Source organism: Streptopelia decaocto (genome assembly GCF_964273445.1).
Source record: "Streptopelia decaocto genome assembly, chromosome: 11".
NCBI lineage: Eukaryota > Metazoa > Chordata > Aves > Columbiformes > Columbidae > Streptopelia > Streptopelia decaocto.
Window position 1 is genome coordinate 15,527,361 of NC_138666.1, and position 25,835 is coordinate 15,553,195.

Below are 25,835 nucleotides of genomic sequence, written 5' to 3' on the forward strand. Positions count from 1 at the left end.
AAAAGGGACAGTAAAATAACCTTATTGTCTGAGGTTATTGTTCTTCTGAGCAACCGTGGTTGCACGTAATGACTGTCAATGGCTGTTAGCTGGAAGGACTCTGCCTTGGTTTTTTGTTGAGTCTAATTGAAAGTCCACTGAAATTAATGGCTATCCTCCCATCAATGTGCATGTGTATTAGATAATGTCTCTAATTAGATTATTTTTCCCAGTTCCAGTGGAATAAGTGACAATCTGTGGTAGGAAATACTGCTTTAGGGAAAGTGTGGCGTTCATGTGGAAGTGCCTGTCATCTCTGGACCAAAACTGAATTTTTTTCAGATATCTCTGCATACTAATTTCCTCACCCGTTGAAAGAAATGAACAGGATGGTTTGATCTGGGTCTCTAATAGTCTAGTGGACTTGGTGAAATTGGTTCTGGAACTTGTATTTGGGATGTACCTATACCCCCAAGAGGACCTTGAATTAGATAAAAAATATGCAGTCACAGCAGCCTGTGAAAATAGAAAATTATAGTGTACCCTACTTGTGTGTCGTTAACAGAAGAAAACAGTTTGAAATGGATGCTGTAGCACAGTTCACCTTATGATGGGAGAATCTGAACTGGTTTAAGAAAGTTGGAGCTAGTTTGAATATTATTAATATTATCCTGCACTGCTGAAAGAATTATTGCCTTTGGAAACTTCAGATTTTTGCAGTAACAACAAAAAGGAAACATAGAAGGGTATTTGAAACATGTTTTACTTGTAGTTTGGAGTGACACATAAAAGTTTGGCTTAGAGCGCTCTGCTGATTTCAGTGCTATTGATTTTCAGTAAGGATCTATGATCAGTCCTCAGTCACTGCTGGAGAAGCAGCTTAGTTGCAGTGTTGTTGCTGAGCATTATTTATCAGAAATGTATTTATCAGAAGTTGTATTTATCAGAAATGCACTAGTGTTTTTTTTCATGAAGCTGAATTTATTAATTGTCTTCTGCAAGAACACATATAAAGCCTGTTATTTACTGGTTTGGGCAATGTTCTTTTTATGATCTGTACAGACATGCAAGCCCATATGCATGTAAGATGAGCTGCGCTCAGCTCCAGCAGCACAGGATGTGACCCATTCGCTGCGGTTACTGCGCTCATGCACAGATGCTATTTAAAACCAAGATGATTTCTAAATGAAGATGAAAGTGAGAAGTCTGCTCTCGGGTACCAGACCAGAGCCCAGTGCAACAGAAATCCTCCCTCACCTCTGCCTTCTCCCCTGGCCAGAGCTGCTGCTTCTTTCTTTTACTCCATTCACTTTCTTACATCACACCTAGCAGTGCTATGATTTTTTTTTTTTAATTATTATTTATTCACACAACCAACTATCAACACTGTCAGGCACAGAAGGTGGGGCATGTAGTACTCCAATGGCTGTTACAATCAAATAGTACTCCTTTGTTCCTTGTACCTATACAGGAAAACATAGGGGGGATTTTGAATGGCAGGGACAAGACAACGGATGTGAAGAGGAAATGTTGTGGGCTGGGTGGGTACGGTACATGCTCCTCTAACAAATATCTTCATGTGAATAGACCAAATCATCCAAATCTGCCATTGCAAAAATCCTTTGGCAGAGGCACTAAAACTTTGTGTGTTGAATTTGATGTTGTTTACTGTAGAAGGGTCACATTACAAAAGAAAAAGGAATTGTTTGAGAAGCAGTGTTTTTTTCCTCGGGGGAGGCAGAGTGCAGGCTCCCGAAGGGCCCCATCCAGCTCAGAGTGCCGGGAGGTGATGGGTTCTTCCCAAGTGGAAAACTGAAGGTGCTTGTGAGAATTCCCCTCAGCTGCAGGTATTAGGTGGTGGCTCAGCAAAGTGTGCAGCAGAGTGCAGTCCCAGCCGAGCTCTACTGGAAATTATGACTGAGCCCCCCTTTCTTTTACGCAAAAACCTACCAGGAGGCTTCTTGCCTAAGGTAACCCTTTGCCATACTTACAACATGGTGTATTTTCTTGTGAGAAAATGAAAAGTGTCTTTGCAAAGCAAGAACGGGAGCACTGCTGCTTCCCTTCTGGTGATGAGGTTGTGCTTTTTCGATACTGCTTGTTCATTGAAAGCCTGGACACCAAGTGTGCTGCTGCTGCAGCAGGGAGACCCCTGCTTTTTTGGAGGTGAAAGCGTTGCTCTGTCCCCAGGTAAATGCTGGGTAGTGACCCATCAATGGGTGTGCGGGGTACCACACAAATTCTCTGAACATGCGGAGTGAGCTGAGGAACCACTAAAGCTGGGTTTAGTCGTACTTGATTTCTAATTACTTTCTTTTTCTCTCTTAGAAAGCATAATTCTTTTGGTTTTCTGAAACTGATGGTTTCACAGCGATATTCCTGGGATAGCACTTGTGACCACTTGTGCAATTTTTGCTCTTTCATTTTTGTGTTCCTTGCTTGCAGACCCCGTTCCTGGGAGCAGGTACTGGGGAAGCTGCTGCCTGCTGCAGCGTCCTGGGGGCACGGGGGCTTTGCTGTGTAGCTCCTGCACCCCGTGAGAGAGCAAACCTCAGTGAAGATCAGCTGAGATTTTGGTTAACCAAGCCTATGCTGTTGTTCCCTCAATCATGCTGTGACATGAGTGTAATTTTCTATGCAAAGTGGGACAATGTTCAGAGGAGCAATTCTACTGACTGAAGAAACGCAGACTTTTATAAGAACTAGTATAAGGCAGTGGCTTATGTTTGACAATCCCCAGAAAACTCCCTTGTCACCTGGTGTGTTTTTGGATGCTGGCTGTGCCCAGTGCTTGGGTGGCACTGAGCCAAGGCAGGCGTGAGCAAGGGGACAGGCCATGGGACTGGGGACAGCCTGCCAGCATTACGCCTGTGCTGATTTACTTTAGCTCAGTGGCCAGCTCAACTGCGACAAGCTTGTTTTCTGACGCAACAAAATATACGGTCAAATATAAATGATGACCTCCCTTAGGCACACTACTCCACTTCAGGTATTTTCAAAGAGAAATCATTCCCTGAGTTGGCATTTCCCTCTCTTCAACCCTTGTTTGTGTACAGTTGCAGTAAGTGAGGCAGTGGTGCAAGCGGGCACCTGAGCCTGACGCTTCTGTGGGAAAATCTCCTTATCCAGCAGTTTTCTGTATTCTGCTGTAGGAAGGTTTCACAATGTAATGCCACAGAAATATTTGCTGCCTTCTGTATCGTCAAAGGAGGGTTTTGGATTATGTAGTAGCTCCATCCTGGCTTCCCGGCTGTGTGAAGCTCCTCAGTACAAGGTACTGATCATTTATGGCTGGCACACAGGAATGTCACATGGACACAGCATCATTTACCGCCTGGTTCTTTCCTTTCGTGGCCTTTATTAAGAGAAGGAAGTGAAAGTGTCTTAGCTCTGTGTAGGAGCGATTTGGTATTTCTAATGAGAGCAGGAAAAATGACTTTGCAAAAGCATTTTATTGACAAATGTTTTGTGTCTCTTCCAAGTCAGATATCTTCTCCAAACTTAATATACTTAGTGTTTTCAAATTACTTTATAGAGATAGGGTACTTACCCAGCTAACCCACCAAAAATCTCTGTGACGTAGGAATAATCCCCTCCTGATTTGGGGATAGTGACTCCCAGTTCGGCGTAACATAGAGAACCAAGGGCAGCCACCCCGCCGCCAAGCACCCAAATAATGAGAGCAAGTCCCACCGAGCCGGTGTGCTCCAAAACTCCTTTTGGCGAAATAAAGATCCCAGAACCAATGATATTACCTGGAAAGGATGAAAGGCTTGCAGTTAGGTAAAGAAAGTGAGAAATGCATTTTTTTCTTAAAGAAAAAGGCAAACAAACCCCCAGCTCCCACCCAATCAAACAAGAATCTCCCACCAAATCCTCTCCCAGATTTTGCATGATTGTATTTTATCTGATTAGACGCTTGGGAAAGCATTGCTATTTATTGGCGCTCCGGGAGGGTAAGTGCCCGTTTGCAACCAATGGCTCTGTGGCATGAGCTCAGACAGCTTGCACAACCGTGTGCTGTCACCCACCGTGGCCAAATATATCAAAGGGAGCTAGAAGCATCTTGTAATGAAGATTTTAATCTCCTCCTGAAAGGAATCTGGACAAGATAAGGCCCGTCTTCAATGGGGCTGGGACGTCAAAATCCCACCCCCCCCCAGCATAGCACACAATGCAGGGGCCATGAGAGGCTGGGTGCAGGGATGCCCCTTGGGCACTGTGACTCATGGAGGGAGAAACGGGAAAGAGTACCTGCCAGCATAGATACGTGTATTTCTGTTTTTCACAGACACCTGAAAATACTGCAATTTTGGGACAAGCCAGTGGGATTTTGGGGAGCATGTTGAATTTAGGCCATACTGCTTTTCACCACAATTGATCTGTAGATTTTACTTGCCTCTTTGGGATGGGACAGTACTCCTTTCTGGCAACCCCAATGGTGAACAAACAGGAATTGCCCAAAGACAGAATGAAGCAGCCCATAAACGAGTCTCCTAGCTCCCCACATGCTGTCTCTGCCTTCTCAGTGCTCTCTTTCACCTTAGTTCAGGTTTGCTGCTATTTTTGGCAGCAAAGAGCAGATGCGAATACCCATCCTTCAGCAAGCTCCCGGTGAGAGCTTCCACCCCCACACTGTCACCTTTCCATTGTGCCAGCACATTGAGTCAGGACAAAATCCAAACGCAGCCTGGCATCCTCTAAACTGATAACGGACAAGGAATCTAGCAGATCTTCAAGATGATGTGCAATGTTACAGTGCAGTATCTCTGCAGACCTGTGCTGTGTGGGGCTGGGGGGGTGACCCCCGTGCTGGCGAGGGGTGCGAGCTGACTGCATGCCTGGCTTTCTGCATCTGCTCAGCTGCTTTGGGGTGATGGGCAGACCTGCTGGTGGGGTCGTGGCGGAGATATGTGTCAGCAGCACTGTGGGAAGCGGTGTGATCAGGCCATGCTGTGATGGACCCCAGGGAAGAGACGAGTCCCGCTGAGATGTAACTGCAGGGATAAGGTGGCGGCAGTCGTCTGGTGTGGCAGTGATTAAGTGCAGCCTCAATGCACAGAGATATAGTCTATGGTAAGGTTTTTCATTTTTTTTTACTTTACTGCTTGCATTTGGTTTTGTCAAAGCCCTGTATCTCTTTGTGCTTTAGGTTTCTTCTGCTAAGAAAGAGCATTGCTTATCCCCGGCTGCACGGGTGCTGGGCACCGAGGGGCACCAAACCCAAATTGCTGTGGGGAGAAGGTTTACATGGCACAGCATGGCTTAAAGTGGCACCGTCCTGCTACAGAACACTGCCAAAGCACTCCTCCTCATGGGTGAGTCTATATTGAGCTGGAAATAGCTAGTACTTTTTTAAATGTAAGGATAATGATTTCTGGGTGCAGCTATCTGAAGGAACAGGCAGCCTTCTGAATTGTCCTTTCATACAAACATTCACAGGATTTTTTTTTTTTTTGTTATATTAAGTAGTTAATCATATTTTTAAAAAGCTGATGTCCTTTGTGAATGAATACACGATAAGGCAAAATTACCTTCCAACCTCATTATGGATTTCCTATTATTTTGCTCTTGCAACATGTGTAAAAGCCGTACCAGCAGAAGTGGAAGTGCTACGCCCATTCCGACAACAAAATGTTCTTATGGAAACCTGCCATGAATGTGGTAAATGTGCCTGGGAAGTACCTTTGCCTTATGCAGGGTAGGACATGTTTAAAAATAGACATGATGAGCTGCTGAAATGCTCCAAGAAAATGTCAGAAAGTGCTTGATGAGAAGCAGAGTTTTCAGGAGGTCTCAAGTTCTTTAGCAGAAGTTCTTAGGCCAGAAGACTTAGCAGTAAGGCAGATGCTTTAGCTACGAACAGGTATTTCAAAGCAATCCTTGGTCAGCAGGAACTGGAGGTAATTTGGTCAGAAACTCTGGGGCAAGAAAGAAATTGGCTGTGCAGTTCAGGGAGACTGTCATTGCTGTGCTCACCATGTTGGGGATAATTTGTTTCAGCTTTACTAGTGCTAGTACTGCTAATACTCTGTGTTATTTTTTCTTCTAAGATGTAAAGAGATGGAAAAAATTAATTACTTCTTGTAAAACAGCCACATTCTCTGCTCCTCCATGGCTTCTACTAGAGCTTCTTGCTACAGAACTACACCTTTGAACCAAAAGGAAACTAATTTCATATGAAGTTGTGTGACCAATCCCAACAAATCAGTACTAAGTAATCACAGTAAACAGGACCTCATCTAAAAACGCAATATTACAAGCCTCCCAAGTGGGCAATGTTCTCACCACCTCCGGATCAAGCCCAAGGAGGTACTGATGCATTCGCACAGCGCAATTGCTCAGGCAAAGTAGATCCATGCTCGTGGTGCCATGCGCCCCAAGCCCACTGCAGGTGCTCAATACCTCATGCCTGCCACAAAAGGGGAGATGGAGGCATGTGACATGGGGCAGGTGAAGTGTGCCAAGGAGCATGGGATGATAATCCTGAGTTTGTCTCTGCCGGCCCAAGTCTGCTACCCTGGCATGTACAAACGTTCATAGTAATAATAACAATAACATAGTAATAATAACAATAATAATAATTGCTACTAATAAAAAGACACCCACTTGCTCAGCCCTCTCATATTCCTAACCTTAAACAAGTATCAGTTTTCTGCAGGACGGATGCTGTCCTCGACCCAGTGCTGTATCGTGTAGCACTAATGAGCCTTGAAAAGGCATCCTGCAAAAATACTGACCTCTGGAATGAAATCCTCTTTCTGTTCTAGTCAGTTGAGAGTTTGTAAGAGAAATATTTGAGAGCTTTGAACTTGACAAATTCTGTGATTTTTTAATTTTTTTTGTAATTCACAATAACAGTGGTCTGTGATGGGGGTGAGGAGAAAGGTAAACCTCACAGCTATGCCTGCTCAATGTTAAAGAAAAGCCTTTTTGTTTTTAACTTAAACGGTCAACAGAACTGCTCAGGAGTTGCTCATTGGTGTGAAAAGATGTTACTTCCTATTTTTCTAAGACACCAAAATTCTCAACATTGTCCAGAACAACAACAAAAAAGTCATGACACCGGATAAGATCTTAGCAGTGGTATATTTCAGGCTATTTTACTTGCCTTCTGTGTTTTGTAATTTATCTTTTTTCAAAGGCTTCACGGTTCAGATTTGGACAATTTTCTAAAACAACTCATGAGGGTTAGGAACATAATTCTTCAACAAAAGCTGAGGTTCTCATGGAATAATACAACTTCAAGAGTTACTGTGAAAGGGGTGGGGAAAGGCAACAAACGCTGAGATATAAGAGATGACAAAATATCGTGCTGTGCATGGGAAACAGTGCACATTGCAGCAATTGACTATAGCGAGACAACAGGATGAAGATAATAGAAGAAAAAAGTCCTATATATAGGAATTTATGCTGTTTATTTTTTTTTTAAATCCTGAACAAATATTTTCCCAGCTGCATTTTGTACACGGTGCTGTAACTCGCTGCTGGGAGTTGTCTGAGACTGGAGCCCAGTCTGTTCCCTGTGAGCCGCACTCACAGCCCTAACGGCCGCGGTGGCTGTGACCCTGTGCACCGGCAGGTGCCACTGAGCCCACTGGAGGCTGGACAAACCCAGACCAGCTGTTGTAACGTGGCAGTGAAGTGGGCATGAAGCCAGTTCACTCTGCCATGAGCCACGCTCCATCTCCACCGACTTAGTGGAAGAGGGTCCCACGCCAGGTTTTTGCTGAACAGAATGCCAAAACCCCCATCCTCTCAAATTTCCAGGCCTTTATCTAATTACGTTTGGGATCTTTTGTGCTCGCAACTTTGATGTTGAGACCTGGCCCTGGGGTGGCTTTCCCAAACCAGCTGCTTACACACGCAGTGTGTGGTTTTGCTTGTAGGTCAGTGCCTTGTGTGGATCTAAACCGTTCAGGAACCATGATATAGGCCTGAAAATTAGGGCACGGGGATTTACTGACAAATCCAGGGTTTTCAGTTCCTCTGGCTTTTGAAGAGCACATTTGGGGTTGGGGTTTGAGGATTTCAGTGTAACTAGGGGAGTTGAAACTCTTCTTTTAAGCAAAAGCTGAATTCTCATGAAAACAGTTCAAGCACTGCACTTTGAAGGAAAACACTAAATATCACTGTGCTTGAGAGAAAATAAAGGGACCTAGTAATACTTTGCGTATTCATGCAAAGTCCTTAGGGTATCTTTTATTCATCTGCAGCACACAAGCCACACAGCCTGTAAAAATAATGGATCTTGCAGGCTGTTGAAAGTATTCAGGAGTTCTTTCAGAATGGCCTTACTAACTGTATTTAGAGAACATATTTCTGACAAAACTAAGCAATTTCCTGTGTGGTTAGCAGAGAAAAATATCACCCAGGCCTTTTTACTGCTTGTGCATTTCATTGAAGATCTGTGTTACACATCTAGAAATTCTGAATGGGTCTGTAATACAAACTAGAAATCTGGCTAAGCAGCTTTTTCTCTTACAAAGTGAAATTTTAACAACAAAGCTGGCAGAGGGAAAACTGGCATTACCTGGGTGTTCTGCTTCCTCCAGTATCATTGTGGAGGTGCATCCCATGTTTACTGAATCAGAGTAGGAATGAGGAATTCAGCATCATCACAGGTTATATCCCCAACTGTATATTGGGTCTTTCATTGGTACAGCTGTAACAGATGGTTTGTGTCTGGGTATCTTGGCTATGAAGGCTGAGTCTGACATCCTTTCTCAGTACCAATGTGGGAAATGTAAGCCATTATTTGTCATTTTTTAGTATGAAGCTGTAGCAAAATTATTTTTTCAAGTGACATGTTTGAGACTGGCCTGGTTTCAGTTACAGCTTTCTTCTGCTATATTGAGATACTGCATTCTTAACAGCAGACTGAGACAGTTTTCACTGATAGCTGTGAATGGAAGAATAACCAAAAGTCTACCCATCCTCTCAAGACTCCCACATGTAAGTAGATACGGTTCAGACAGTCTGTGTCATTGCTTAGAACACCTTTCTTAAAAACAATTGCTGAAACTTTGCATCTTGCCTGGGAGTTAATAAATATAATATATATATATATCTTATTGGAGTAAGGAATATTGTAAAGATTTGAGATTACAGTTTAACATCAACAAAAAAAAGCTTAGTCAAAAGGAATCATGCTTTACAAATTGTTTAAATCTAAATTAAATGAGGTGGATTACGTCAATGATGATGATGTAATTTATAGTGGATATTTATTTAGATATTTGTTTGGCAGAAAACTGCTAAAGTAAGCAGCCTGCAGTCCAGCTAATTGCCAGTTACTAATTGGCTTTCAGACGTTAAGCACTCCTAATTGAGGACATTAGTGACCAGTCTTGATTGTCACTGCCTGTTTGTGAACTGGGAGCATGACACACCTACAAAACCAGCCAAGAAATAACAAGCGTAGCTCATAATTTTGGTGCTAACCGGAAACCTTGTGGCAGCACAGGCAGTCCCACTGGCTTGATTCATTGCCAGCAAATAAACTTGCCGACCTCGGCCCTGACCCACGTTCCCGAGCCGTGCCCCAGCGCTGAAGGGAACGGACGGGCACCAGGGGCTGCTCGGCCTTTGCCCTGCTCCTCTCCAGCTGACTAACAGAAGAACACAAGGCATTATATGTGTGTCTGTGTATGCCCTTAAAATACAAAAGGTACATGAAGTTCTGAAACAACAAGGTTTTCAGGCCTAAAAAATTATTAGGATAGAGGGACTCTGCTGAACTAAAACCGGCAAAAGCTCCGAGTACATTTTCTTAACTTCTAGTCAAGCATGAATTTAGGCGGTGTGGCAGTGTTTTAGTTATTCCATGAAATGGCTTTGAACTGCTTTGCCTTTAAATAGCATTCAGAAAAGTCTTAATGAAGAATGGATGAAGAATGAAAGAATCTATAGAGCTTGGCATTAAAATAATAGCCATTTAACTTCACATGCAAGTAAAAAACGTAACTACTGTACCAGTGGAAAATGAATTATGGCTCCTCTGCTAATACACTTGCAAAAGAAAAACGGCTATAAAAATAACAGTGAAAATTTAATGTCTACAGGGACTGGTATTTAACAAAATTAAATCATCTTAAAATCTGACTTCAGTTCAAATATTTATGTTAAAATTCCTAGCAAGTATGAACATGACCAGTCATTATAAACTGTAATTCCAGCATTCCAAGTGGATTTTACTGGGTTAAGAATTTATAATCTTATTATGCTACACCCAACCTTAAAGATTTTAAATATCAGGCTATCTAAAATACCAACAAAAGTGTTTTCTGTAACTTGTCATGGATTTATAAAGAAGATATTTACCTTCTGAGCACTAAAATACAGGTGTAGTCCATGAGGACCTGAGAACCAGGTTTTTCTAACAATGAAGGCACGGTTAGAACAGAAAACTGAGTAAAGGAAGGCATAATTTCACTAAAAACAACTGATACAGTCTTACAGAGGGTGTGATAGTCTGTTTTAGTCAGAGGGTTTTGCTGTTGCATGAGATACTACGGAGAATTGTCAAACATTTAAATATTTATACATTTTAATGTAATATCTATATGTTAAAATATAGCCCTGCCCGCCCCACCCACGCTTCCCGGGCTGCCATCGCCCTGGCCCCTGCACCCGCACAGCCCCGGCCGTCCCTGCTGCTGGACCCAGCTCACGAATGGCAGAATAAAGCAAAATCCAGCAGTGCCATCAGCTGGGAAAAATCAGGGACTGAAAGTGTCTATTAGTGAACTCGGGGAGCTGCAGTGTGGGTGGAATATCATTCTTAGCCTGAATTTTAGGGAATATTACTGTGGTTGTCACTTATTTGTTTTGCTGTTTTCCCCGGTGTTACTGTAATCAACCTGTTTGCAAGATCATGGCATTTATCTTTTCCTTGAGAGATAAGAACTTCTGTCTTATTGTCTGTGCTGTTTTAAGAAAATGTAAGACTGATTAGATTGCAAAGAGCACTGATGAGCAGAACTAGCAAGTGGATACTAGTTGTGCATGACAGCTGCACCGTGGTGATTTTGGGGATGCGTTAGGCAGCTGTGTTGCAATTAGATGAAAAATTCACCATCTAGAGAAGAGCAGTCAAAGCAAATTTGTGAGAACTGCTAACCTGAGTCTTCCCAAGACCTCTAATATATCTGACATCATTTGAACAGTTCTTTTAAAGTAGTAAGCTGCACTTTTGGCTCTGCCTTAAGGTGTATGAACTGCTTGATGATGACTGTTAGTTGGAATCACTTTCTACCAGCGGGGAAAAGCAGCACCTGCAAAGTGTATTTATGGGACTGCAGTACCTTGCTGTTCAGCTGGAGCCTGCTGGTTATTGTAGGAGGCTGACCATGCTCAGACCATTAGTAGCCTGACATCTGCCAAGGTACTAAATAGCTTAAAAACGGAAAATGTGGCAGTTTAAAAATTCTACCATTCCGAAAGGCGATACTCTTCTATCTTATTTTTGTAAAATTAGGGATAATTTGTCAATTGCTTTTCTTCTACAGATGAAGGCTGATGAAGTGAACCTTCATCAAGAATGCTTCTAAGCATCTGTTTTTGTAACATGATCATCACAAAATAATCTGCTGCTTGAACAATATTCAAAGGAGGTTATATTGGCAGGTGTTGACTGTACTTGTAGGAAGGGCACATCTGTACTGTGAAGGCCTTGCTGCGAAAGATATGATGTGGGATATTATCACTATAGTACTTAGAGTCAAATGCAAATGCTCCCTTAACCAAAAACAGCACTGGAAACTCTAACCCCATTCTCTGGCTTGCAAGCATCGCGCTCTCCCAAGTATGCATGTGGGCATATGCCGAGTATGATAGACTAATTTACAAATCTTCATGTTTCAAATTGCAGGGCCCAGTTAAGCACCTGGAAGGTGACATGGTTTTCTCTGTCAGTCGGTGCTGGTCCCCACCTGAGTAATGCCTTTCTGCACTGGAGACCAAACATTTAGATGATGCGTGCAGAGGACAGACCTACAGTAAAGCAGATAAATGGCCAGGAGATGTCAGGGATCAGGCTTCTTAGCAGCATGTGAAACAGTAAATGAGAAGTTGGACATCTGCTCGTGCATGGTTTTATTCCATTTTATTTGAGTAACGCTGCTGCAATGTGTTTATATCAAAGGAGAAGTTAAAGCCTGTATGATAGGATTTTTGTTGTTCTAAATTGAGAACTCCTTTTATTCTGCTAATCCTTTCACTGGCTGCAGGCTCTGTCTGCTCTTTTCAGGCACACAGTCCACTGCTTTATTTCCTGCTCCTCTGTTCTGACTCTTGTACTTGGTCTGATTTCTCTACTTCCTTAACTTCTGACTTGTTCTCCTCTTCTCTTGCCAGTGTTGGGATATGTGGGCTGCATTTCATTACCACAGAGAGCAAACCTCAGCCTCCCGTGCCCTTCTCTATATGCAGCAATGATAAGGCAGAAATATTGGGAAAAGCCATCTCCTAGGGACTAGGTGGCATTTTCCTTGGGATATTCTCCAAGGAGTAATGCTGAGCAAGCTGCAGCACGCTACTGTACTGAGAGCAGCCTATGCAATAGTACAGCTGTGTCCAGGCAGGGATTACTACCAGCCACTTTGCTGAGCTTCATCTTGCACCTTCCTTTCCTTCTGCCCTGACATCAGGGACCCTGAGTAGGGTTTATGGCAGCGCAGTGCTGCCACGTGAAGATGAGGGCACAGAGCTGCAGAGCAGTCCTTGCTGGTGGGTCCCACTGCATCACCACTGGCAATGGTGCAGGGGGTGGTGGGCAAGAGGGGTTTGTACCACCCCCTTGACTGTGGGACTTCAGCACATAAAGGAGCTAATGCGACCCTTGAAGGAAAGCAGTCCGTGGCATTAGAGAAGCCTTCAACCCTTCCACTAGCTTCCAAAGAGAAACTGAATGCCAAACTGACCATGGTGCTGTGAGAGAGATGTGGAGGAAAGCCCTCTAATGTTCCTAAAATGCCTGGGTTGCCCTGGTGAGAAAGTGCAGCACTGCACAGTGCTCTCTATAAATAGTGCAGCTTTATGCTGAATTAGCCCTTGTTATCTGTCCAACATCTGTTTTCTGAGCTCTCTGGCCCTCAATATCCTGACTTGAAATTTTACCTGCAAATGGCAAAAATGTGTCATCAAATCCCCCAATGTAGAAACTGGCAGTTCCTAATGCCCTGCTCTGTACGCAGGCTGGAGGAGGTGGGGGTCTTCTCTTGGACACGGCCTGACTGATAACTACCAGATAAATTCTGATTTTAAGGAACGCAACTGACAGTGGAGCAAGGTCCCCCCATAGTGGCTTAAGAGGCAGCTGTAAGTCCATGTAGCTGATTTAATGCTTCTCCCTTGGCTGAGAAATCCCACAAGTGACAGCTGCACCTCTGGGATGCTTCTCCTAGTCCTTCTGCACCTGCAATGATTTTCAGTATTTATCAAGAAAAAAAGCAATTACAAAATGCTGCTGTAAAGCTCACCAACTTAGCTTTATTAACAGTCAAAGAGTTCAGCTGTGTCAAGGAGTGTTGTGGGTCAGAAAAGGACACTATGACAGCTACAGCTTTTTGCCAGTCCAGACTCTTCAGTCCTACCCATGCCAGTGACAGGGACTCTCACACCATCTCAGAAGTATAGTTTATTTCATGGAAAATGCTGGTTGTGGGGTGTTTGTTGCTGTGTTTTCTCTCTTCCTCTCTTCTTCTTGCTCATTCTGACTGAGCACAGTAAACAGATTACTTGAGCAGACTGGAAAATTTACCAGGAACTGCTGCCCAGTGGGAAAGCCTCACCCTGTCCATTCCCAAAAGCTGCCAGTCCTCATGGAAGTGTCATCATTTGGCTAACTTGAAGGATGCAATAAAACGGCTGTATGCAATTTCAAAAGTCGAACAGTACACTAACACAGGTTCACAGAAGGATGTCTTTTGTTAGATGAGTCTAGGCTGTAGTGTAAGAAACCTGCCCGGAGGCTGCCACCATCTCCCTGACCCCCACCCTGCCCCCCAGCTGCTGTGGCACCTCCCTGCTTACCTCGCACAGCACCACGCTGCAGCTTTGTGCTGGGGAAAATATCTTCCTCCTTTAATACATGTACATTCAGCAAAGTGAATGCTGAGAATTAAAACTTTCTCTCTGCAAGCACTGGGGCCCTTTCAACCCTCAGCTGTGGCTACCAGAACCCACATGTGAGCCACGTTTGCCCCAGGGCTCTAGAGCAGCAAAGGGACACAAGGGAACTCATGGAGTGGCATTACAGGAATGAACAGGTCTGGAGAAAAGACACAGCTTGAGCTGTGTAAATACAGCAAAACCTAATTTCCAGTCTTGCCCTTAGTTTCCCCCTCAAATTATCAGGTTTTATGTGTGAGCTCTGCAAAAGTGTGGTCAGACTCAGGCCAACTGGGCAATTTTTTGACCATGCTTATGTAGCTTTTGCAAACCTGTGACATTATAACCTGCGATCCATTAAGAAGAGCATCTCTGAACTAGACATCACTTGATCTCTGAAGGGGTATCATGGGAATTTAAACATGTTTAGCTTTAAGGTTAGGCTTGCTTTTCAATATTGTCCTGAACAGTAAAGGAGCTAAATGCTGACAGCACCTTCCTGAATTGAAATTCCAAGCAATACATGTTTAAAACACAGCAATGTGAACATAGCAGTAACAAGCCATCTGAATACACCAACTGTTGTGTTATAGCTCAGGTTACATTATTGGGAAGAAAGACTAATTAAGTATCTCCTGTAAGCTCTACTGCCACTGCCTGGGATCTTACACAAACCTTATTTTGGATGCAGATACAAATGAAACATGAGCTCTACAGCAAAGCTTGCTGCTCTTGGAGGTTTCACAGGTCCTCACTTGGGAATCATTCAGGCTCTCAAGTTTGCATTCTGCTGGTTGTAAATCTGTGTTGGCAAATTCTGGTGTAGTTAGTTTTACCACTATGGGCATGGTATCATTATATCTCTACATGGCTTTGTCTCCATTTTAGCAAAGAATACAAAGATACACTTACGTATCACTGTGGTCAATGAAATGAGGTGGAATTTAAAAGCAAAAAAGGGTATTTGTTTCCTGGGGCGTGCACAACTATTGCATGATGATATTTGATTTAAAGCTCACACCTAGTTTTAAGTGCACTTTAATAACTATCTCAACCTGAGTTTAAATTAGATGTATAAATACTTATCAGCTTAGTATACCCTTCTACAGGCATCATCTACAATGCCATGTTGCTGTCCTCATGTATTTAGAAATTGGTGCTGACTTGAATCTTGACTTTATTTTTAGATCATAAATTTGTTTTTAAAGGATACATTTAGATAATTTTACCAACAAGAACTAGAAACTTCTTGATTTCCAAAAGAAATGTCAGCTTTTCTTGAAGCTGTTAAATATCTATGATCTGGGAATTTAAGGAAAAATGCCAGACCTGTTGTAATATGATCTCAAGAGTTAGCAATTTCACTACATAATTTTCTTTTGTGTATATGAATCCTGTGTTAGTAAATACCACAACTATCTCTTGAAATTAAGTATATTCAGAATTAGTAGACTTCATGTTGCTCACTGGTGTCTTTATATACCAAGTTTGTCTAAGCAGTTGACCGGCTGTATAAAAGTTTTAACCAAAAAAACCCCTTGTTTACAGAATGTTTTGAGTACATAGAAACATGGAATTAAATCAGCTAATCCTGCAAAATACAGATTAACACAGACCTGAATGCCCCTGCCATGGCAACGTATAGGACCCTGGTTATGATACACTTTTTGTTCTAGTTCTGCCACACATCAGAAATGTTTTACTTAAGTTACTAGGAAAAAAGACAAATGTGACAATAACCTCTGTTTTAAGTAGGTTCTTTATAGATGTCACTTCACATAAGTTTTGTCATTGGTTTGTTGTGGTTTTTTTCCAGTTTTGGTGCTTTTGAGCAGCTAAATCTGAGCCGAGAAGTCCTTGGACTATCTCAGAAGGCCACAAAGGGTAATGTAGGGATGTCAGTAGATGGTATGTTCAGAAACCTGTCTTCAGGGAGGTCCTGCTGGAAGTGAATTCACTCTTCTTGGCCTCTGTGCGCTGCTTTCCTTGTCTCTGAAATCAAGACAATGATCTCCACCCGCTGCAAAGGGCAGCTGGGCTGCCTGAGCAACTCCTGTGCCCTGACTACATTGGGTCAACGACAAGCATTTTGATTACTAGATTTGTGGTAAAAGGAGTGTGTGAGACTGGCCCCCTATAATTTTAATTAACAAGAACTGATTACACTTGTCCCCATCACCCTCCGCTGTGTGAGCTGAGCACAGTATGGTTCATTCACACCCAACCTCCCTGCGGTATGGCTGCTGGCCTCGCTCAGTTATGTGGGTAATAATGGACTAATGTTCTCTGTACCTAGCTGCTTTAATTTAATTTAGGGCCTGATCCTATGAGGCGGTGAAGTCCTTGGCTCTCGTTGACTTCAGCAGGATTTCAGGGACTCAGGACCTGTTATGAAAAGGGTCTTTAATCTTCTGTCAGGAGTCTGAGCACTCGAAGGGGAGCTATTCCTTCTGTACGCACTCCTAATACGTACAGGATTTGGGTACCTTTTGTAATACTTCGCTTAAATCCTAATGCGTTGCTAGGGAACTGGCCATGTCCACAACCAACAAACATGCAGACGTTGTGTCCTACTGGTCTTTGGCAGAGTTCACTGTAAGAAATGGCTTTATTGCAACAAGATCTACTAGCAGTAGTATAAAAAAGTAGTTTGTCGCTTTTTAAAATTACAAATATTTTAGTTCTGTCATTCAAATAGAAATCCCTTCCAAGGTGAACTCTAGGCATGCAAGGACACCACCCACAATCAAATATTGATTCAGCTATTTTTTAACTTACTTGAGTACAGCATTTGGAAGCTTAACAAGCAGATACTTTCTGTTCTTTTGTACTAACTAATGCTACTACTATTTTCAAGGCACATAAAAAGAGCTGATTATTTATGTTTCCAAAGTGTATGGCTTTTCAAGTTTTCCGACAGCATTTAAGAGTATCAGAAACACTGAAACTCCTGTGTTTATGGAGTCCTAGAATGCCGTTTCTGAAATGGTTTAATTTCCCCTTCATGGACATCAGAACTGTCTGTGTTGTTTTAAATTAGTAATAAAACAAGGCTTGCAACCCCAACTACCAAAGAAATAAGTCTGCTATCAAAACAGGACCAAAACTGGGCAGAGAAAAACCAAGTTATGGGGAAATGGAAACAAAATATAGTCTAGGATGACCTTAAAAACAAGCAAACCCTGTTCTATTTAGCTCTCAAGAGAGCTGCTAAAGAATTTTGAAATAATCCAGAGAAGGAACTCAACCCCTCATTTTCATTCTTCTCGGTCCATTCCTTGCAACTCCCTAAGAAAAACTGATCTCTTGGGTGTTTTGTACAAAAGGATGAACGTTTATGATACAAAAGCACACAGCTTAAAGCTGTAAGTCCTCATATTCCTTGACAGTCATTATCTTCAGGTTTATGGAGAAGCACATATTGATCCTTTCCAAGGCATGGGCTGGCAGGGAACACACTTTTGGATTCATCAGCCTCGTGGGACCAGAGCAGGAGCGATCTCGCAGCACAATGTGGGACCCATCATACATGACAAGTGCTAAAAGCTTTTTCTCCTTGTCTCATAGTGGTTGCACAATGTAACGGTAAAAAGATGGAAGACACTTAGGAACTACAAAAGACTAGCCAACTAGTGATGCTTTTTATTATCAGCCCTCTAGCTTATTGTGTCATGCACATGTGTTCAAGTACAATGACCTTTTTGCAAAACTGCTTAAGTTATGGAGAAGGCATTTCAGTATTCAGAGCTCAACTTCCATCCTCTGCTGTCTGAATACATCTCTGTACTTAGCAACTTTTTCTAGCCTGACTGCTCATCTCTGTGTGATTATCTGACCCAGGATTAATGTAGCATAATTAACATGTCTGTGAGTTGTCCATTGTCACAGGTGAACTAGAGGTTTTGTGATGGGCAGCCTTGTGACATACATTCTCGTAGACCATATGACATTGTGGATTTTAGTTCTCTGATCCAGTGTATTCAGCAGAATGAGATTCTTCCTTAACTTGGTATTTCCTGGCTTTTGTGACTCTAAATTAGGTCCTTATATTGTTCAAACATAATTTTTGTGGTATATTACATTAAGATGTTTGGCCTGATCTAGATTATGTGGCTCTATGTAACTGATGAAAGAGCTATTGTTTTTCATAGCAGAAAAAATGCCACTCATCCAGATCACTGACCTATTTCTTGGAGTCAGAAGTAACCTTTCTGAAGTCTTACTGATTTTTTAATGCTGTTTTACACTATCGATCTTAAAGCCTCATCTCTGGAGTGTGATTACAACAGTACTTAAGGATCAGATTAAAAATTTCAACTTAATTTTCAGTGCAGAAAGATTTTATTTTGCACAAGTTTTGGTACTATTCTAAAGAAGGTGTTAAATGAATCGGAGCAATTTGGTCATGAAGGTTATTTCATTACTCAATGATACAGAAATTCCTCAGGCTTAAACATCACCAGTATATTCCTCTACACCTTTCTTTCTCTAAAATCCAATGGAATTTGATTCTATTGTCTGAAAGAGAACGATGAACCATGTCCAGGAGGAAGAATTTAATCAGCTGACCCTACCATCCGATTGGGCCATTCATTACCCTGAAATAAAAAACCCCAGAATCTACGGGTTCCTGAAGATATGGACAAATTGTAGACAATCACTCCTCTAATCTTGTTTTCAGCCCTGACCTGCAGAGGCCAGTGCCAGAAGAACACATCAGGAGCACAAACTAATACTGCATAAGGAGGTTTGAAGAGGCTGGCAAGTGAATAAATGTTTTTATCATTATATACGGCTTTCCTCTGCAGGAGAACAGGGTTTGGATATTCTCTGTGCTTTCTCACTATACAGAGAGAGATACAGGCATTTAAAAAGGAATTAGGATGCTGAGATGCATAGTCCATGCTGGATTGCTGGCTCCCTGCTCTTCACCGTGGAACATCTGCTAAAGAAGTCTTTGGGAGACTTCTGAGTTTTTCAGGACCAGCAGAAAAAACAACACTGTTAGGATGTTTTATATTTGGGGCACTTTGGTACTGACAAATGTCTTCTCATTTTATCATGCTGCAATCAAGATGACAAAAAAGTGTGGCAGCTAGTAGAAACTCCCCCACAGCCCAACAAAAAACAGGGTCTTGAAAGGAAAAGTTTGGCACACAAAGAGCTCCAAACACAAAAAAGCTAAACCTCTACCAAACCATTTCTGCTTGTTGTGAGCCTGCCAAAGCAGAACAGACTTTCTCAACAGAAAAGGCTACATTATGCTAGAAGGAAATGAGCTGCAAGGCACAGGAAAAGGGAACACGAGTGGAGATTTATGGCACTGCTGAAAGCAGGCACTGTACTGCCAGATCAGGAGTAAGACACTACCAAAGGATGCTGCTACCTTTGTTTTTTCATCTCTCAAGGAAGAAGAAGAGTTTCTGTTGCAGGGTATCTGCACTACTCACACCCATTGCAGAAAGCCCGTCGCTTCAGCCTTCTCGTCAGAGTCACTGCATCCCAATCAGAATTTTCGGGTTTAGGAGGTAACAGGGAGAAAAATTCCAAAACCAAATAACTAGCAAAACCCACTCAAACTAAAACCACCCAAACAAAAACCACCCGTCAATGAATGCCTGACAGTTAATAACCTGCGAACAGAATTGTGTTACAAACGTTGCAAGTTTTGCTCAAGTATCACTGACTTTATAAAGTACAGATTGAGTTGTTTTGCAAATGATCTTTGTTATGCCCCACTGCTGTTCCTGAAGATCATATCAGGGATTTGTTCACATTGATATTTTTCCTGCTGTTTTGGCTCTCGCTCTTTGTATTGTACATGAGGGACTTCACATGCTGAATTCTCCTGGATACAGACGGCAGCAGAAAGGCACATCTATGGACAAACAAAACCATTTTCTATGCCCAGAAAGACGGAATTAAGAAAAATATATAGCTAATTCAAGTTATTTTTTTTTCTTCTGCTAGGAATCTCTACTTAGGGATCCTTTTTGCCTCACTCTGTAAATTCAGACTCAGAGGTATGCTGCTAGCACAGAGAAGCTCTAGGGTCTCCCTGGATTTTTGCCAAGCTAATTTGAACTTTGCCAAAGTTTTTACTTGCAAGTGAAACTGTGGCTTGTTTTCAGCTCCCTGAATTCAGGTGAAAGCGCACCACCAACGATCCTGATGGACAACTGTATGCTGGCACAGCCTCAAGGAACACAAGAAGATGGCATCACCCCTAAAACATATCAAGCCATAAATGTAACTTGCACAGCAAATTTTGGATGTGCATCCCTAGGTCTCTTTCTTTCAAAGTGTAGGGTCTGCTCTTTCTCAGCAGTATGTCCCTGGGTATCATACCAAATTGTGGACACCTATTAGCTTTTATATACATATGGATCCTGGACATGTAATTTTCAGTAGTTATGAGTCCTAAGACTCTGGACTGTACAGAAAACAATCTTCACGAGTGCTTCAAAAGTGTCTTTGTGGTTTCTTGCTACTAAGGTAGATGTGCCATTTATCTTTAACAAAAATTTCCTCCTTTATTTAACCACAATTTGCATTTATAAGAGAACAAGATGTTGAATGACTTTTCTACATTTCTACAGTCCAGAGCTAGATCCTGAATTATTTTCCTGAAAAAAAACAGTCATGTATGTGTAAATACTTCGTGTGCTATGTCAGCAAGCGCTATGTGGAACTGAATGCTCCAAATACTAGTTAGCAAGGTGTGTAACAGAGATAAGGAAGACACTTTCTTTTTAGAAACACTTTTTTTTTGAGAGAGAGAACCACTGAAGTAATCTGTATTACCCTCACAAGTCAGTCAACAAAAGCATGTCCTGCGACTTCAGTTAGCTATAAAAGTGAAATGCTCTCAGAGATTCCGAGAGGGAGAAGCCTTGCTGCAGCACTGCCATGTTCTGTGACCCTGGGTGGGATCACGGAAATCAACACCTAGAGATGTGGGTGTTTTTCTTGTGTCTTTCTCATACATTTCTGCTTCTGCTGCTGTTCTGTAACTTGGGTACTACTCCAGTGAAGTCCAGTGGGGCTGTCTGGGAATGATCTCCTAATGACTCGATACATTACTTGATAAAGACATAGATCTGATGGGTGCCGGTTGATTCAATGACCAATAACCAGTCTCCTTAAGCAACAGTGGCACATGAAACGTGATCGGAGAGGACTGACCAAGTAGCTGGCATTAATACTTATCCATTTCTATTTAAGTTATTATTTTAATGAAAAATATGAGCATGAAAGCTATTCCCAGTTCCATGCGTTGTCCTTCCCCAGTGTTAAGCTAGCAGCTTGCCAAATCCCAGAGCAGATTTCTGCCTATAAAACTGTCTGCGGAATTTAGGGCACATAAGAATGGCCAAAGATATAGCAGCAGGGAAGGCTGGAGAACAGTTTTCCATTAATGGCAAGGAGGAAAAATGACATCCAGTGCAATTATACCTCTGAACCTGGTGTTATCTTGGAGCACTGGCCTTGGAAGTGATATTTACGTAAATGAAAACTTCCCTGAAGGTGCATACACAATTGTTAGTAAATAAGTACAACGCCAGGCAGTATAATGACAACTAAGGAAAATTACTTGGTCATTCCCTTGATGGGTTATTATGATGCGTACACTAAATTGTGCTACATATTAGGACAACCCTGACATAAGGAAGAATCTCCCATGCAAAGGGGCTTTTCAGCTCGCATGCATTCTGCCCAGACCATCCCTAAGTTGGCTGAGTGTGTGCAATGTGAACAAATCCCAGAAAGCTGCTTCTAGAAGTAGCAATAAGTGAACCTGTTGCTTGCTGGACATCTGATAACAGTTTTGATACTATCATTGGACTTGAAGCAAGAACCTGTTTACGGAGGATCTTATACCAAGCTTGTATGTGAGTAGAATAACTACTGCAAGATTTTTTTCAGTAACCCAAAGTCAGCTGCCACAGATAACTTGACTGCCTGTGCTCAGCAAAATAATTTAAATAGATATAATTTGTTTTAGCTGGCATTTTATTGTGGCTCCATTTGCAGGTCTTTTCATGGGTCTTATATAGCCTCACATAAAATCATCCATGTGTATACAAGAGACTTTATAATGTGAGTGTGACTGTATGGCTATTTTTACGCAGTTTTATAAGATGCAAAACTAAATGTTTTAAGAGATGTTTAACTGTTTGTTTTATATAAAAATACTTGATCTGTATTAAAACAACAGTCAAACACCTCTTGTCAAATGCCTTATGCATGCAATTTGTATATACAGTTGCATATGCATTTCTAGTGTAAGAAAGACGAATTTTATTATCCAGACCAAAAGTATCAGGTTGGTATTGGACTTTAATCAGGCTGCTGTTTCTAATTCTTGTACTTTTCTAAAGAACAGTGGAATGTGGCAGAAACTACACAGAGCCAAGTCACGGAACTTCTTAATTTTTCATCTACATAGGCAAAACTCTCACTGAAGGCGCTGAATGAGAATTTCTCTGTATAGCTAATGTGCGTGTGCTTATAGAAAATATACATGTGCAATAATCTTTGTTACGCATACAGCTCTACAAAGAAGATATAAAGCTGACTATGTAGAAAGTGCATAAAACAACTGTTGAATTAAATGTGTCTGCTAAATAAATATAAATTGGGTTTTCAAGCAATCAGACAGTACCTGTAAGTTATTATTTAGTAGATAATAAAGTGCATATGTTACTATTTTTTAAGCTGTATCATTTCATCTGAGTATTGGAAAGCTTAATTTGCAGTGTAATTGAGTACATTAGAAGAGTATTAATAGCTGCAGCCCATGAGAGATTTGTTTTCACTGTACGTAGCCATGTTGAACACAGAGCGGTTTGGGTGCTCTGATAGCAAGTCTCAGGCACCTTCCAAAATTGCATGGCAGAGATAAATTGCCAGAAGGATTTGTTACTTCTACTAAACACTGTGTTCGGCTTTATAGTCATTAAGTATCAGTCTCTTTTTAGCATTAAACCAAAAACGCTTTGTATTTAGTACCTGCATTTACATTAGGATATCCCAAAAGAGGCGCCTTCTGCCTCAACATGAGATAACTTTTGGAAACAGACTTCTTCTCTAAGTAGGCTTGTTCATATGCAAAAAATAAAGAAATAAAGTAATGAAGGATAGTCTTAGTGTTGTGAGACAGTTAGCCTGCTGGGAGAATCAGGAGACTGTCCTATAGGCTGGATATAAGACAGGCATATTATATTGCTATTTTGATTTATTTGTTCTGCTATTTTTTTTCTGAACATCTAGTATTTCTTAGGGCAAAGCCTTTCAAACCTCTATAAAGAGAGGATAAACATTTGAAAGTATGTTTTGTGAGTGCATAAAGATGGCATAGCAATTCATTACGTTGACAAATATCTTGGTTGTAAAAGCAGTAAGAAAATTGTCCTGTGATTCAAACCATGGAAGGAAGGCAGAAAAGGAACACCCGCTTTGCAGGGAATTAGCACAGGCCATGGAGCTGCAGGGCAGCTGGTGGGATGGTGGGATGAGGGGATGTCTCTGCCCACCCATAACAGTCACTGCTGCCCAAAACAGTGTGTATCCTGTTTCCGCAGGGCAGGCTGAGCATCTCCTTAGCTCTAACAGCCAGAAGCCTAATACTCTAATACTTAAACAGCTTGACAGTACTAGATTTTATTGTAAATATAAACATTTTTCCCTATTCAACTGTCTTTGACTAGATAAGAGGCTGTTTCACAAGATTTATTTTGTACCAGAGTTTTATATATAGATGTGTATTCTGCTTGTAACATATCACAAACGAGTCAAGTTGATGCAAGGTTGACTGGGAAGGGATCAGAGAGAGCAGGGTGGCAGTCTCGAGGTACAGTTATCTAATACCAGAACTAACAAACAACATAGACAACACAAATTTTCCCTATGGCCAGCAGCAACCTAGGCGATATCTAACACTGAAGCGCCTTACTGACAGGACTGTGTCTCATTGAATACCCACAAGTACCCCACTGTTACGCAAGGTTATCTATGCTCCACTGAGATCCAGAAACTAGATTTCCCCCTTTAAATACGCCAAGGGATTAAATGTAAATGTATGTGTGTATAACTAGAACACACCTTCCCACAAACTACAGTTATAGCTGCCCATTAGATTTTAGTATTTTACTATGAGAATGGTATTAAATATTTTCCTTTTATATAATAGCCTCACCCACGATGCAAGAGATCCTGTTCAATGGTATTAATATGGTATTTTTTTTTTCCTTCATCTAAACAGGGCATAAAGGTATACAAGGCTAACAGCATAAAATTGCAGTAAGGTAGTATAACCTATAGAAAGTATGCAGTAAAGTCCTCTTCCTCAAGCTTGGGGACGTCATTTGTGCAGACACAACAGGGTGTCTCAGCCAATTCTGCTACTGCGCAGCATATTCCTGTGGATGTGGCAGCTTTTGTGCCCACTGCCATCTTCCCGTGCTGCCGCAGACCTTGCCTCAGCTGGCACTGTAAGTCTTTCCAAACAGCCCATGGTGGAGAAGGCAATGGCTGGGTCTTCCCATAGGGTTTTGAGGCTCACTGGGTTTGTAAAGGATGCTTGTATTTGGCTGGGAAACTGCTCCTTCCCCAGGCTCACCCCCACTTCCCTAGCCCAAACACCATGGAGATTGAGCATGCAGAGGGAAGGTGCCTGCCCTGATTTATCAGTTTAGACTCTACTACGGGGAAGCGTGAGAAGCAGACTCAGCCCCGCTGGCTGGCAGCTCTGAATCGCAAACCAGGTTTGTTGGAAAGGGCACTGAGCGGCAGTGGCTCTGCCAGCAATCGGCGGGCGCGGGAAGTGGGAGAGCGTATCGCTGCCGCTGGCCATGCTGCCAACTCCATGCAGATAGTGTGGGTCTGGGATGTTCGGCAGCTTTCTGAAAGCCCGAGGTGCCACCTTCATTTTTGAACAACCCCAACCTGAGATCAAAAAAATCAGCTTTTGTTTTAGCCTTAGAAATAAGAGCCGCATAAGCCTTAAGAGGTCAAAAGGCCGAGGGGAAAACGCTTTAGAAAATCTCAGGGTTTTGTGTTCAGTGAACGGCCGGGATGGAGGGAGCTTTTAGTCAAATTTTGTTGGTCCCTTAAGAAGGACTGTGCATTACAGCTGATAACGAACCGCCGTCCCGTCTGCCGCTCTCTCCCTCTGCCCAGCTCACCGCTGGCCGAGATGCAACACCGTCCGGTAACCTTGCCGGTACCGGCACACCTGCCCGCGGTGCCGTGCCCGCCGCTCCCCCGCGCCGGCCGGTCCCGAACCCCCGTGGCACCGCGACGGGCTGCCAGCGCTGCCCGCGGGCGCGCAGCAGCGGGAGCGCTGCCCGGCGGGGCCCCGGCCGGCGGTGCGGGCCCTTACCGATGATGATGGCACAGGCGCTGACCAGCCCGATCTCCTTCTTCAGCGCCACCCGCTCGGGGCCGCCGGGCGCGCCGCGCTGCTCCCCGCCGGCCATCGCTGCCCACGCCGCTCTGACCCGCTGCCGCCCGGCGCGCATGCGCCGCCCCCCGCCCGGGGGGGGGGTTGGGAGGGGGTGTCCCGGCCGGGGGGTGTCCCAGGCGGGGAGGTGTCGCCGCCTCTCAGAGGTAAAGGCACCTGCGGGCAGCGGGTCGCTCGGCCTCCCCAGGGCCCCTCGCAGGGTGGCGGTGTCCGGGGCGGGCTGTGTGTCGCACGAGGAGCGTGTGCCGGCCGTGACAGCTGCCTCCGAGGGACCTGCGAA

General features: G+C 42.9%; 1 protein-coding gene across 1 annotated transcript in view; it reads right to left on the minus strand.

Annotated features, from left to right (window-relative positions):
- SLC7A10 (solute carrier family 7 member 10) overlaps window positions 1-25,590 on the minus strand; it is a 38,595-nt gene extending 13,005 nt beyond the window's left edge. Inside the window, exons 1-2 of the mRNA XM_082062779.1 lie at window positions 25,475-25,590; window positions 3,530-3,734 (exon numbers count right to left, since the gene is read on the minus strand). Of these exons, the coding sequence (XP_081918905.1) occupies window positions 3,530-3,734; window positions 25,475-25,571 (302 nt within the window). The 5' untranslated portion in view covers window positions 25,572-25,590. The remainder of the gene's footprint in view (window positions 1-3,529; window positions 3,735-25,474) is intronic.
- Between the last annotated feature and the right edge of the window lie 245 nt (window positions 25,591-25,835).